Raw genomic sequence first — 14,932 nt, 5'->3', positions numbered from 1 at the left:
TCTATAGAAATAAATTTTTGACATAATTCTATAGAAATAAAATTTTGACAAAATTTTCTAAAGAAATAAAATTTATGACAAAATTTTCTATAGAAATAAATTTTTGACAAATTTTTCTATAGAATTACAAATTTGACAAAATTTTCGATAGAAATAAAATTTTTGACAAAATTTTCTATATAAACAAGTAAGGAATGTCTAAAGTCGGGCGGGGCCGACTATATTATACCCTGCACCACTTTGTAGATCTAAATTTTCGATACCATATCACATTCGTCAAATGTGTTGGGGGCTATATATAAAGGTTTGTCCCAGATACATACATTTAAATATCACTCGATCTGGACAGAATTTGATAGAATCCTACAAAATCTATAGACTCAAAATTTAAGTCGACTAATGCACTAGGGTGGAACACAATGTTAGTAAAAAAATATGGGAAACATTTAAATCTGAAGCAATTTTAAGGAAACTTCGCAAAAGTTTATTTATGATTTATCGCTCGATATATATGTATCAGAAGTTTAGGAAAATTAGTCATTTTTACAACTTTTCGACTACGCAGTGGCGATTTTACTAGGAAAATGTTGGTATTTTGACCATTTTTGTCGAAATCAGAAAAACATATATATGGGAGCTATATCTAAATCTGAACCGATTTGCCTGATATTTTGAAAGTTTTTCGAGACTCATAAAATATTCGGATGTACTGAATTTGAAGAACATCGGTTGGTAAACACGCCAATTATGACCAGATCGGGGATAAATATATATGACAGCTACATCTAAATCTGAACCGATTTTTTCCAAAATCAATAGCGATTGTCTTTGTTCCAAAAAACGATCCTATGCCAAATTTGAAGATGATCGGACTTAAATTGAGACCTGTACTTTGCGCACAAAAACACATGAACTGTCTGTCTGACGGACATCGCTAGGTTAGGTTAGGTTAGGTTATGTGGCAGCCCGATGTATCAGGCTCACTTAGACTATTCAGTCCATTGTGATACCACAGTGGTGAACTTCTCTCTTATCACTGAGTGCTGCCCGATTCCATGTTAAGCTCAATGACAGGGGACCTCATTTTTATAGCCGAGTCCGAACGGCGTTCCACATTCCTGTGAAACCACTTAGAGAAGCTTTGAAACCCTCAGAAATGTCACCAGCATTACTGAGGTGGGATAATCCACCGCTGAAAAACTTTTTGACATAAAATTTTGACAAAATTTTCTATAGAAATAAAATTTTTGACAAAATTTTCTATAGAAATAAATTTTTGACAAACATTTCTACAGAATTAAAATTTTGAAAAAATTTTCTATAGAAATAAAATTTTAACAAAATTTTCTATTTCCATAGATAATTATTAAAAAATTGTCTATAGCAATAAAATTTCGACAAAATTTTCTATAGAAATAAATTTTTGACAAAATTCTATAGAAATTAAAGTTTGTTAACATTTTCTATAGACAAAAATTTCGAGAAAATTGTCTATAGAAAAAAATTTTTACAAAATTTTCTATAGAAATAAAATTTGCACAAAATTTTCTTTAGAAATAAAATTTTCACAAAATTTTCTATAGACATAAAATTTTGATAAAATTTTCTATAGAAATAAAATGTTGACAAAATTTTCTATAGAAATAAACTTTTGCCAAAATATAAATAAAAACTAAAATTTTGACAAAATTTTTCATAGAAATAAAATTTTGACAAAATTTTCTATAGAAATAAAATTTTCACAAAATTTTCTATAGAAATAAATTTTCGACATAATTCTATAGAAATTAAATTTTTAAAATTGAAAATTTTCTAAAGAACAAAAAATGTTGACAAAATTGGCTACAGAATTAAAATTTTGACAAAATTTTCTATAAATAAAATTTTAACAAAATTTTCTATTTCCATAGAAAATTATGACAAAATTGTATATAGCAATGAAATTTTGACAAAATTTTCTATAGAAGTAAAATTTGGACAAAATTTTCTATAGAAATAACATTTTTGACAAAATTTTCTACAGAATTTAAATGTTGACAAAATTTTCTATAGAAATAACATTTTGACAAAATTTTCTATTTCCATAGAAAATTATGACAAAATTGTCTATAGCAATGAAATTTTGACAAAATTTTTAATATAAATAAAATTTTGACAAAATTTTCTATAGAAATAAAATTTTGACAAAGTTTTCTATAGAAATAAAATTTTTACAAAATTTTCTATAGAAATAAAATGTTAACAAAATTTCCTACAGAAATAAAATTTTGACTCAATTTTCTATAGAAATAAAATTTTGACACAATTTTCTGTAAAAATAATATTTTGACAAAATTGCTATAGAAATAAAATTTTGGGAAAATTTTCTATAGAAATAAAATTTTTTAGAAAATTTTCTATAGAAATTAAAGACAAAAATAAAAAAGTACGTTTTAAGTCATCTATGTCCATTGACAAAAGGCAAAAACTTGCTAATAAGTTTTTTATTTTGGTAGAATTTCGTTCAAAGTTTGCTATATTATTTTTGCTACGAGTAAGAGTACAATACTAATCGTCTAGTTCTGTCGAATCCGTGTCATTTTGAAATTCTTCTCTTAGGAAGGATACGATTATGAAGGGTTTACGATTTCTTAGTCTTTACCTTCTGAAACGTAAAAATACTAAAAAAATCAAAAATCACTCCAATTTCTCTTTTTGACAATAATTTAACGATCACTTTTTGGGGATAAATAGTCAATTGTACTTTTGAGTTTTAAACTATTATTTCTGACAATGCTGGTGTGCACCAATCAAAAAATTTTTGACATTTGATAACTACAAAAAGAAGGACAAATAATTACTCAAAAAGAATTTAATTTAAAATATATTTTTTTATTTAAAAAATAATAAAGAAGCCTGGAGAGCAAAGCATACTCTCCAAAACTTTGAATTCTAAAAGAGGGAAAAATATTTTAAAATAAATTACATGCATCACAAATTTTACATCTGTTATAAGAATTTCTTAATTTTTACATCAAATATTTTCATTATTAAAAAGAACTTAGGAAAAAATATTTGTATGGGGTTTTTTATTTTAAATGAGACTACAAACAACAAAATAACCAAATGTATGTAGAGGATAGGAAGAAGTAGATGGTAGATTCTTTAACAATATTTCCATAAATGTAAGTAGTTATTAATGTTTTACAATAAATAATGCTAAAAATTTGTGTATAAAAAAAAACAAAAAAAAATAATTTTCGAAATTTTCTAATAATTATTAAGTTGCAATAATGGTAAACCTTGAGTTAAAATTTAACAAAACAAAAACACACATACAATTTGGCAACATTAAGTTATTGTTGTTAAACCAAAAATGAAGAGACTAAACAGTTCTTTTGAGATTTTATATTTTTTTTACAAAACTATAGGCTATCTATATAAATTTTTAACAATAGTTTAAGGATTATTAAGAATCATTTTGTGTTTTTCCTAAATTAAGTTTTTATACAAAAAAATATTTTGAAAAAATTTTTTACAATAATTATTTAAATTTTGTGTATATTTTTGGGGGTACATAGGTAAAAGAATTTCTTGACATTTTTTTAATATTTAAAACTATTATTGTTAGGGTATTAAGTGTATATAATTGTATTAAGTTTCTATTAACGACATAAATCTAAATGAATTAATTTTATTTTAATTTTTTTTTTGTAGGCTTTGAGTCTTAAATTAGAAAGTGTTTATTAAAATTAATTGGCCTTGGATTATTTTTTATTATTGTTTATGGCTTTAACTTCCAAAAGTTGTGGACATTTTTCCACAATATTCAAGAGAATCGTATCGATGTAATGTTTAAGGCGGGTATTTTCTTCTTCTTTCTCTTGGAAGGCTTGTTGCAACTGTAAAAGAAATTAAAAAAAAATAAAGTTATTAAAATGTCATAATTTTAAAATTGAGTATGAAATTATATAACAAACACCTTTAAACTACTTTATAAAAATGTAAGAAAATGTGTATAATCTTGAAACCATTTAATTGCAATTATTTTTTTCTGCCTCCACCATAGACAAGGATAACAACTATATTTAATTTTATATTGAAATTAAACAATTTTGCATGCGATTTGTCGTTCAACTCTCGAGAGCAATGGACTTGCTTTTATTATTCTGAATATCTAATTCATTGTAATTTCATCGTAATAGGTAGTTGACGGCCATCGTAATAGGTAGCCAAGCCGAGTTTTTAATATAGGGAGACAATCAGCATGACCAGTGCATAATAGAAAAACGTTGCATAGATTAAAAAAAAAATATATACAGTCGAACTTCCCTATAATGGACCAGAAAAATACTTAATTATACAGAAATTATATCAGAATACAAGGGAATGGGAAGGAAACAGCAGTGATTTTGAAATTTGTTCATTAGAAAGAGAGAGAGCTTCATTGCATGGGTGTTCACTGTAGAGAAGTTTGACTGTATTTTGTTTTCTTATATTTGTGAAATATGTATATATTTTTTTGTTATTAGAGTAATACTAATACAAAAGTTTCATATTAATTTTTAAAATTTAATTTGATATTTAACTTAATAAGAATTTATGCATGCGTTTTATTTTGCAACTGTCAACCTAAACCGAGTTTTCACTCGGTGTATTTATTTAAACTGACTCACATCGTAATAGGTACCACTACGAAGTGATTGTACGAAGTACAACCTCAATTTCCATATCATATATTTCCATACTTTCAAGCGGTACAGAAAATTTACAAAATAAAAGTAACAAATGGGACAACCATGTAAAAATTATTGCATTTGACTGAATGTCATCGTAATTGGTACTAGAGCTCAACCAAAGCGGTTTTTTTGGCCGCAGCCGATGTTGGGCAAAACAAGCAATAATCGACCGAAGCCGAATATTTTCCTAAAATTTTTATTTAAAGAAGTTTGGTGTATATTCAATATCAGCATTAGCCATAAAATATTGAATTTTTAACCTCCCAATTTTTTCATGTTTTTCCCATATGGAGGACCCTGAGCTTTTTGTTTTATTTGTACTCTTGACTGTGAAAAATTCGATGCTGGGACAATTCGATATAAAATAAATTATTACAAAAGCTTCGGTTAATTGGCCTCTTGACCGAAGGCAGATTCGTGGCCGATTGTGGATTTTTGGCCGAAGCAGATCCTTCGATCGAGCTCTAATAAGTACCACTACGAATTTTAGTACTAATTTTTGAATTTCCATTTCATATATTTGCATACTTTCAGGCGGTATACAAATTTTTCGAAATGAAAGAAAAAATGGCACAACTTTGTAAAAAGTATGGCATTTGATGGCGCAAAATTATGATCTTAAAAAGTCTTCCGTTTGGCCCAGTTTTGCTCTGAATCTATTTAACCCTCTAATGCCCAAGCCCGCCTAAAGGCTTTTAGTAAAACACACCTTAAGCCAACAAAAATAGGCAAAATAAAAAGAGAACTTATTTGAAACTATTCAAGAGGCTTTGCAGCATACACAGAAAAAAAAGTGTCTCGTAAATTTAAGAAGATTTTTAAAATAATTAATTACAAGAATTTTCCAGAATTTTAGTTCATTTTTCGTATTTTCAACGAAAATTAACTACTCGAAAGGAAATTTTACAAATTCTAAGTAGCAAACGTTTAGTTCATGGCCTACAAAATACGATGGAAATTTCCTTAAAAAATTTCTTAACTGGTAGTTAAAAATTCGTTTGTCATTCTATAAAACTACTTGTGAAATGTAAAGTATTTTCTAAATAATAAGTGCAATTTACTATAAGATTTTTTTGTATGAGGAAATATTTTTTTACGAAAAATGAACTTGAAAGTGGATAGCAATTTCTTACTGACAATTCCTATAGTTAATAATTGTTGGTAAAAAATTACCCAATGAAATATTTTTAGTTCACATGTAATTAAATTTATAGACATTTTCGTCAAAAATGGTAGATAACATTTCATGAAAATTTTGCAAATTTTAAGTTAAACGTTTCATCGTTCATAAACTGGTGTGCCTTTACGAATATTATTCTTAGAGTAAATTGTCAGCAGATGCGATGAACTAATGCATAGTACAAAGATCTTTATCGGCATAGTGGAATGTGATTAATGTAAAGATGATGTTACTTGAGTTTTGTTGTGTATACATGAGCGTGGGGTTGTTTTTATTTTTGTTCATTTAGTGGTTTGTGTGTGTGTTTTTTATTCGCGGATGGTTTATTTGGCTGGATGAGGTGTTGTTTTCAATAAAGGCACATGTGTTTTTGTTGTTGTAGGAATGTTTTGGCTTTGCTTGGTTTTGTTTGGCATGCTTCAGTTGTGTAGTTGGCGTTGGCGTGGATTGTTGCATCTTTTAAGCAGGTATGCAACAAGGGAATATAAAGGCATGGAATATTTTGGATTTTTGAGACATATATTGGTGTTTGTTTATTAAACCTTTTAAATGAAAGTTATTAATATTTTATTGGTAGTTTAGAAAAAAGTTATTAAGAATATTTAGGAAAATATATATGTTGAAATTAAAAGTGTATTGAAATTTTTATTATTCAATTTAAAAAATTAATATTCAATTCCAGATGAATTTGGAAATCGTTTGTTATATCTCAGCGTATAGTTTAGTCATAAATTGGTAAGTATATATTTTTAAAAATGGCTTTCTTTTAAAAAGAATATTTTTTATGTATATTATTATTTGTTAATTATTTTTTTGGAAACCAGTTTAATGTTTTTCTTTCACGAAAATTTTGGAAATTTTAAAAACAACATTTAATTTCAGAGCAACTCCAGATGGATTCGAACAAATTTAAAAAATAGAGAATTGGTAAGTTTTCTTTTAGAAATTGGCTTTATTTCATCTAGAATATTTACGTTTTTGTGACCTTTTTATCATCAAAATTACAGGTTTTTAATAGCTTATTTTAGTATTTCTTCAATCAAATTTTTTGGAAACCAATATAATATTTTTAATGTAAAAACAAATATTTAATTTCAGAATAACCCCTTAAAAATTTGGACAAATTTTTAGTACTCCTTTGCCTGTAATTTAATAGTGAATTGGTAAGGATTCTTTAACTTTCTTTCAACCCTGGACAGTCATACATATTTTTTGTACATTAACTTCATCCTTCGTCATTTTGACTACGGCTGATTTCAAGAAGCTATAATTTTCATCGTGAGCGAAAAAGTGAACAAAACTTGATTTTTTTTTATACCCACCACCATAGAATGGTGACGGGGGTATAATAAGTTTGTCATTCCGTTTGTAACACATCGAAATATCGATTTCCGACTATATAAAGTATATATATTCTTGATCAGGGAGAAATTCTAAGACGATATAACGATGTCCGTCTGTCTGTCTGTCTGTCTGTCTGTCTGTCTGTCTGTCTGTCTGTTGTAATCACGCTACAATCTTCAATAATGAAGCAATCGTGCTGAAATTTTGCACAAGCTCGTCTTTTGTCTGCAGGCAGGTCAAGTTCGAAGATGGGCTATATCGGTCCAGGTTTTGATATAGTCCCCATATAAACCGACCTCCCGATTTGGGGTCTTGGGCTTATAGAAATCGTAGTTTTTATCCAATTTGCCTGAAATTTGAAATCTGGGGGTATTTTATGACCATAAAGAGGTGTGCCAAAAATTGTGAGTATCGGTCCATATTTTGGTATAGCCCCCATATAGACCGATCTCCCGATTTTACTTCTTGGGCTTATAGAAAACGCAGTTTTTATTCAATTTACCTGAAATTGGAAATCTAGAGGTATTGTAGGACCACAAATACGTGTGCCAAAAATGGTGAGTATCGGTCCACGTTTTGGTATAGCCCCCATATAGACCGATCTCCCGATTTTACTTCTTGGGCTTATAGAAACCGCAGTTTTTATTCAATTTACCTGAAATTGGAAATCTAGAGGTATTGTAGGACCACAAATACGTGTGCCAAAAATTGTGAGTATCGGTCCATATTTTGGTATAGCCCCCATATAGACCGATCTCCCGATTTTACTTCTTGGGCTTATAGAAACCGCAGTTTTTATTCAATTTACCTGAAATTGGAAGTCTAGAGGTATTTTAGGAGCACAAATACGTGTGCCAAAAATTGTGAGTATCGGTCCATATTTTGGTATAGCCCCCATATAGACCGATCTCCCGATTTGGGGTCTTGGGCTTATAGAAACCGTGGTTTTTATACAATTTGTCTGAAATTGGAAATCTAGAGGTATTTTAGGACCATAAATAGGTGTGCCGAAAATGGTGAGTATCGGTCCATATTTTGGTATATCCCCCATATAGACCGATTTCCCAATTTTACTTCTTGGGCTTCTAGAATCCGAAGTTTTCATCCTATTTACCTGAAATTGGAAATCTAGAGGTATTTTCGGGTCACAAAGAGGTGTGCCGAAAATGGTGAGTATCGGTCCATATTTTAGTATAGCCCCCATAAGAACGATCTCCCGATTTAACTTCTTGGGTTTCTAGAAACCGTAGTTTTTATCTGATATGCCTGAAATTGTAAATATTCTGGTATTTTAGGCTCACAAAAACGTGTATCGGATTAAGTTTTTATCGGTCCATTTGGTAATGCCTCCATATAGACCGACTTCAATTCTTGAGGGTGTAGAAGGCGCACTGATCATGAAAATTGTTTGAAACTCAATGTAAAATTTCCAGATTTTACTTCTACAGATTTAAGATTTCAAATCAAGACGTTATTTTATAATTTTCTTGCACACTTACAAGAGATGTTAATGATTCCTCTAAACCTCAAACAAAAATGGTTCTTATAAATCCAGAATCTGATATAGTCCTCATAGGTGAAATCTTTAAATTTATCTTCGGGTAGTGTCCTCAAGTCCTCAAGCCCTCCTGAAATTTCAAAGGAAGCCCTAATATTTGGTTCATGGTGGTGGGTATTTAAGATTCGGCCCGGCCGAACTTACTGCTGTATATACTTGTTCTTATTCAATTTGGTTTTACGTAGTATAAAACAAAAAATCATAAAACGGTCGAATTAGTATAACTTAAATTTACCATTTCCCCATAGACTAAAATGCATTTTAAATCGAAAATTAAATTACGTGTCGTCATTTTGACGAATGATGACTGTCTAGGGCTATCAAGAATATTTGGTTTTTTATGAATATTATTATTTTTTCATTAGATTTTTTGAAAACCTATTTAATAATTTTATTTAATGTAAAAAATAAATATTTAATTTCAGAGTAACCCAAATAAATTTGGACAACTTATTATATTTCCCCTCAGCGTACAATTTAATAAATAATTGGTAAGTTTTATATTAAAACTTTGGATTTCTTTCAACTAGAATATTTATTTTATTATATCCTTCACAACGATAACAACACAGTTTTATGAGTTTATTTAGAATACTTCATTATTTCTCTAATTGTTTCAGGTACCAATTTTATGAGATACGTTTTCCAAAGGAAAGTTGAATTCCTTACACCATTTGATAAAATGCCCCCAAATATGGTAAGTTACAAGCAAAAATGAAGAATTAAAAATTATATTTATTTACATGGTGTTAATTTTTAACAATTTTCATTATTGTTTCCATTTTTTTCCAGCAAGATATGTGAAATATTTACCTACGATGAATAAAAAAAGGATAAGTCAAAATGTCCAAACAGCGGGTTCAAATGAACTACTCTCTGTTCCACGTGGTCATAATTTTTATTCACAAAAAACATTGTATTAAGAACTTTCATCATAAGTATTTATAATAAAGTACTTTTGCTTAAAGAAAGTTTAATTTTAATGTATGAAAATTTTCATAATAGTAAAACGGTTTGTTGTTCCTTTAATTATTTAACTTCTGTGTACTGTGGAATGATTGATTTAAAAATAGTTTAGTCGTCGACATTTTAAAGAGACTGTTAACCAATTTTTATTATCGGGTTTCCCACAAAATAAGCAAGTAAACCAAAATAATACTGACTTTTTAACTTGGTAGGGGTATATAAATCTTATGGTGTTGTAAAAATGAACTAAACTACAATGTTATAGATGAACTAAAATTTAAGAGAATTATAAACTAGACAAGTTGAAAAAAATCTTAAGGGCTAAATCATGGTCAATATTACTACAGTTTAGTTCATTTTGCAATGGAAAAGGGTTCACTGTTTTTTCAGTGTACGCTGAATTTTACCGTATACATTTTTATTGCTTAGTTCTCTTGCTTTTGTGTCGTTAACATTGAAAATGTAATCAGCTGGCAAAAAATTGGGGCATTAGAGGGTTAATCAGCCCTGCAGTGATTCTTCCTTGATACGTTGGGCGTTTTGTAAGCCAATGAAGCAAAAAGAGGCAGCACCCCAAAAAATATGTTTAAGGATGACCGTAATATTTTGGTTGTGCTCAAGAAAAACGTTAGCGACCTTAAAATGGGCACAAAGAATTATTGAAGATGTCTGGTTTAATACTAATCAGACAAATTTGAGAAGGAACTGTTTTGAATACCTGGGAAGTGCCCTGGCCCCGAATAAAAAGTGGAAATTTTGGTTTAAAGAAAACTAATCTAGGTCCTAGGCGCAATTTACGTCCATTTACTTTTTTAAGTACGTTGCATATTTTTTTGCATATTTTTAAGAATTCCCGTTGAAATATTTGCATACTTTCAGGCATTGACAATGCTTAACTTATTACCGCAAATGAAAACATTACTGTTAGATATCGCGCGAGTCAACTCCGTAATCTAAATGAATTATAATTCTGCAGGAAATAGAAGGCTCAAAAATTATTATTAAAAAGGTGGCACTATTGCTCTATTTGGAAGAAAAAATTAATATAAAAATTGTATCATATGCATTAATATGCCACTGGCAGCCAGAGGAAAATTATCCGAAAACAAATTCCCATACAAATTCTTATATAACTACTTATGTATAGCATAATCCCAAATATTAAGATTCCAAAATATTAAACCAATCTTCATTACAATATCCTTTGCACAAAGTAATTTATGGCGTAGAAAGTTGGGCTTGAAGGATATTCAAAGTTTTTACTGATCGGGCGCCAAAAAGATATGATGATTAGAGAGAGATAGAGCTAATCTGCAATATACTCATCTAAAATATTAATTAAATATTTGTAGTTTTATACATCGCGTATAAACACTCTACGGGAAATGGATCAACCACAGAACCGGTACAGGACTAGTCCCTGGTGTGTATGGACCAGTCCCAGTTCTGGTCAAAACGTATGGAAGATCCGGTCACTTTAACATGGGTTTGTCATTGACGGCGTAAATTTACATTTTAAGGACACGTCCTGGCACAATTTAGCAGGAGCATCCCATAGACAGGTTCTCAGGAACCAGTCTCGGACAAACTCTAAGAAATCCGTTTCAATTTGGGCATCCCAATCGAACCCGAAATGAAAAAAAAAAACAACTTTTGAAATATGTCGCACAATAGGTTATTCTGATAATTTTATTTCACTAAATGTGAAAATGCTTAATATTAAAATCTTAATGGATCTAAGATTTTAATATCAAGTATCGAGTACGGAAATAAATAAATTACGACTATTTAAAAATTGCAACCAACTGGAGCACAGGTACCAGTTCTGTGCATAAGCGTAGTAGGTTAGTTAGGTTAGGTTATGTGGCAGCCCGATGTATCAAGCTCACTTAGACTATTCAGTCCATTGTGATACCACAGTGGTGAACTTCTCTCTTATCACTGAGTGCTGCCCGATTCCATGTTAAGCTCATTGACAAGGGACCTCCTTTTTATAGCCGAGTCCGAACGGCGTTCCACATTCCAGTGAAACCACTTAGAGAAGCTTTGAAACCCTCAGAAATGTCACCAGCATTACTGAGGTGGGATAATCCACCGCTGAAAAACTTTTTGGTGTTCGGTCGTAGCAGGAATCGAACCCACGACCTTGTGTATGCAAGGCGGGCATGCTAACCATTGCACCACGGTGGCTCCCGCGTAGTAAGCGTAGTAAGGCCTCTGGGGGAGGGCTTAGCCCCCTCCAGAAAAAAATTAGCCCCCCCCTAGAATGTGAAAACCTATATATGATTTTCCATTATATATTGTTACTGTAGTATAGATAGGGCGGCTATAGCCCCCCTGGTTAAAAATGTCTAGATACGGCAATGGTTCTGTGATAGGTCCGTCAGTGGCAATTTGTACCAATTTCCCGTAGGGCACAATATAAAGAAATCGACACTTCGAGTTTTTGAATTTTTAAAAACTTGAAAAATTTACATTTCGAGTTTTTGAATTTTTCAAAATTTGATAAAGTCTAAATTTAGACATTTTCGCCTGTTCATGACTTTTCGAATTTTATGAATTTTTGCAAATTTGGAAAAATCGTTTTTCGATACTATGAATTTTTGAAAATTTGTAAATTTCCGCTTTTCAAGTTTATAACTTTTTAAAAACTTTTCGAGTTTTCGACTTTTTCAAAATTGGAAAAATCGACTTAATTAATTTATTTCTTTCGTTTGTCACTAAAAGATCCAATTAGCATAGAAAATATATAATTTTTCTATTTATGTAAATCCCTTTTTATGATCGGGCGCCAGATACGAATTAATTTTGCTTTGGTCTTCGATAAAAATCACAATATATTCGATCTCCTTTGAGGTAAGAAGGACATTTTTTATTCGCTGCAACATACATCAAAAGACCCCGACTGCTCTGTTTAGCAGACTTTTGACTATGAGATATTAGTAGCCAATGTTATCTTACCAACAGGTTAATATTTGTAAATTATGTTGTTTTTCTTTTTGTTTAGTTACTTTAATATATTTCAATTTAGTTTTAAAATGGCGCCCGATCATAGACTTCATAATGTGTTTATGTCAACTCTCAATTATCTAGAAGAGTTTTTAACTTGTAGTTCAATGTTATCAATGCTCTTAAAATCAAATATATCTATAAAAACAAAAAAAAATAATAAAAGATTTTAATATTCAAACCTTGTCCTATGTGAATTTTTATTTAGGTTAGTTACCAAACACAAATAGATGTTAAAATGAGCACATTTTGAATGAAATTATGGTCAATGGATGTAATGATACATGGGTATGGGTTTAATGAAATGTTTTAGTCCTTAACCAAAATAACACATATATGGATTTGTTTTAAGGTTTATTACCTGACTTAGGGAGGCTAATGTGGTTGAGTCCACAGAATCCTGGAATATTAACATAAAAAAAGAGAAAAAAGAAAAAAAAAAACACAAAAATGAAAGTTTGTAGACCAAAGAAAAGTAAAAAAATAACATCGTTTGATATTGGGAATCGGAGAAAAGCTTTAAGTTTTAGCAAGCTTAAAGCATGCAACAATAAAAAACTCTAAACTTAAAATTGTGTGGTTATGATTTTTTAAAAGATCATGCAAGCTGAATTTGTTGGGTGTTTAAAGGGAAATCTCAAACTTCGGAACAGACTTCACCAATATCACTACCTAGCAAAAAATTTAAAGTTGTTCCACAAATATTGCTTTATATGCGCATCCAGGGATCCTCTATCCATTTGTATATATCCTGTAAAGTTTTTTTGTACAATTCTTACAAAAATGTGCACTTTACCCATTTTAGACCAAAAATAAAACATTAAGCAGATAAATAACAAATAAAAAAAACAATTGAAATAAAATTATAAATTTGACCCAACGGAACTTAAGACCTATATCATATGGCTTTCTTTCCCGGAAAATTAACACTAGCATAGTGCGTTATACGCAGAGAAGAAAAATGATCGCCTAAAACATGTTTCAAAAGCAACATTTTATTTTTCAACATAGAACGTTTTTGCCGCAAAACTGTTGTTTTCTGGCCAAACATAAAATAGTTCTCGCAAACAGTTATACAATGTCCGGGAAAAATAACATGGTTGTGACAACCAAGTTCATTGTTTAACAATAATATTTAGCTCTAGGAGGTCATATTTCTTCTCTGGGTGCTCAAACATATTTCAAGAGTAATATGTTATTTTTGAATGGGAAACAAGGAACATTTTCACCGCAAAAAATCCTTTATCACCACCATATAACATGGTTGCCACAAACATGTTAGGTTCGCTATAGTGGCAGCCTGACATATCAGGCTCACTTAGACTATTCAGTCCAGTGTGATGCCACAGTTGGTGATCTTCTCTCTTATCAATGAGTGTTGGCCGATTCTATGCTAAACTCATTGACAAGGGACCTATTTCTTATAGCCGAGTCCGAACGGCGTTTCAAATTACGGTGAGACCACTTAAAGAAGCTATGAAACACTCAGAAATGTCACCAGCATTACTGAGAGGAGATAATCCACCGTTGCAAAACCTTTTTGGTGTTCTCTTGTTTGAGGTGGATGTAAAGGGTGATACGGTCAAAATTTGGTCAATATAAAGTTGATGTATTTCTTTCAATTTTGCATTTAAAAAACCTGAACACCCCTCATTTTGAAGACGTGTGTGTGTAGACTGTTGCTCCTATTTTGATTTTGGAATTCACTCTTCAGTTGTCAAAATGCCGTCCAAGCAAGAAGAGCAGCGTATCAAAATTTTGCTCGCGCATCGCGAAAATCCGAGCTACTCGCACGCAAAGCTGGCAAAATCGCTAAAAGTTGCCAAATCAACCGTTACAAATGTAATTAAAGTGTTTGGGGAACGTTTGTCGACAGCCAGGAAGTCTGGATCGGGGGGAAATCGAAAACCGGAAGCCGCTGAGACGACAAAGAGAGTTGCCGGTAGTTTCAAGCGAAACCCTAACCTCTCTCTCCGAGATGCCGCAAACAAGCTGGGTGTATCGTCTACAACCGTACATCGAGCCAAAAAACGAGCCGGACTATCAACTTACAAGAAGGTAGTGACTCCAAATCACGATGATAAACAAAATACGGCGGCCAAAGCGCGATATCCCGGAGGCTGTACACGACGATGCTGACGAAGTTTGACTGCGTGG

The 14,932-nt window shown here is 30.8% G+C and overlaps 1 protein-coding gene across 8 annotated transcripts in view; it reads right to left on the bottom strand.

Moving 5' to 3' along the window:
* Nucleotides 1-2,850: 2,850 nt before the first annotated feature.
* Nucleotides 2,851-14,932, bottom strand: part of nuf (rab11 family-interacting protein nuf) — a 237,837-nt gene continuing 225,755 nt past the window's right edge. For 5 of the 8 annotated variants that reach the window (XM_075307990.1, XM_075307992.1, XM_075307995.1 and 2 more), the window contains 2 exons: nt 13,137-13,175; nt 2,851-3,881 (listed from right to left, as the gene is read on the bottom strand). In XM_075307990.1, the coding sequence (XP_075164105.1) occupies nt 3,747-3,881; nt 13,137-13,175 (174 nt within the window). In that variant the 3' untranslated portion in view covers nt 2,851-3,746. The remainder of the gene's footprint in view (nt 3,882-13,136; nt 13,176-14,932) is intronic. The other 3 variants (XM_075307991.1, XM_075307993.1, XM_075307997.1) reach the window with 1 other exon arrangement.

The sequence above is a fragment of the Haematobia irritans genome, chromosome 4, assembly GCF_050003625.1.
Source record: "Haematobia irritans isolate KBUSLIRL chromosome 4, ASM5000362v1, whole genome shotgun sequence".
Lineage (NCBI taxonomy): Eukaryota > Metazoa > Arthropoda > Insecta > Diptera > Muscidae > Haematobia > Haematobia irritans.
The sequence above is the reverse complement of the archived record's forward strand: the minus strand, read 5'-3'. Positions and strand labels throughout refer to the sequence as shown.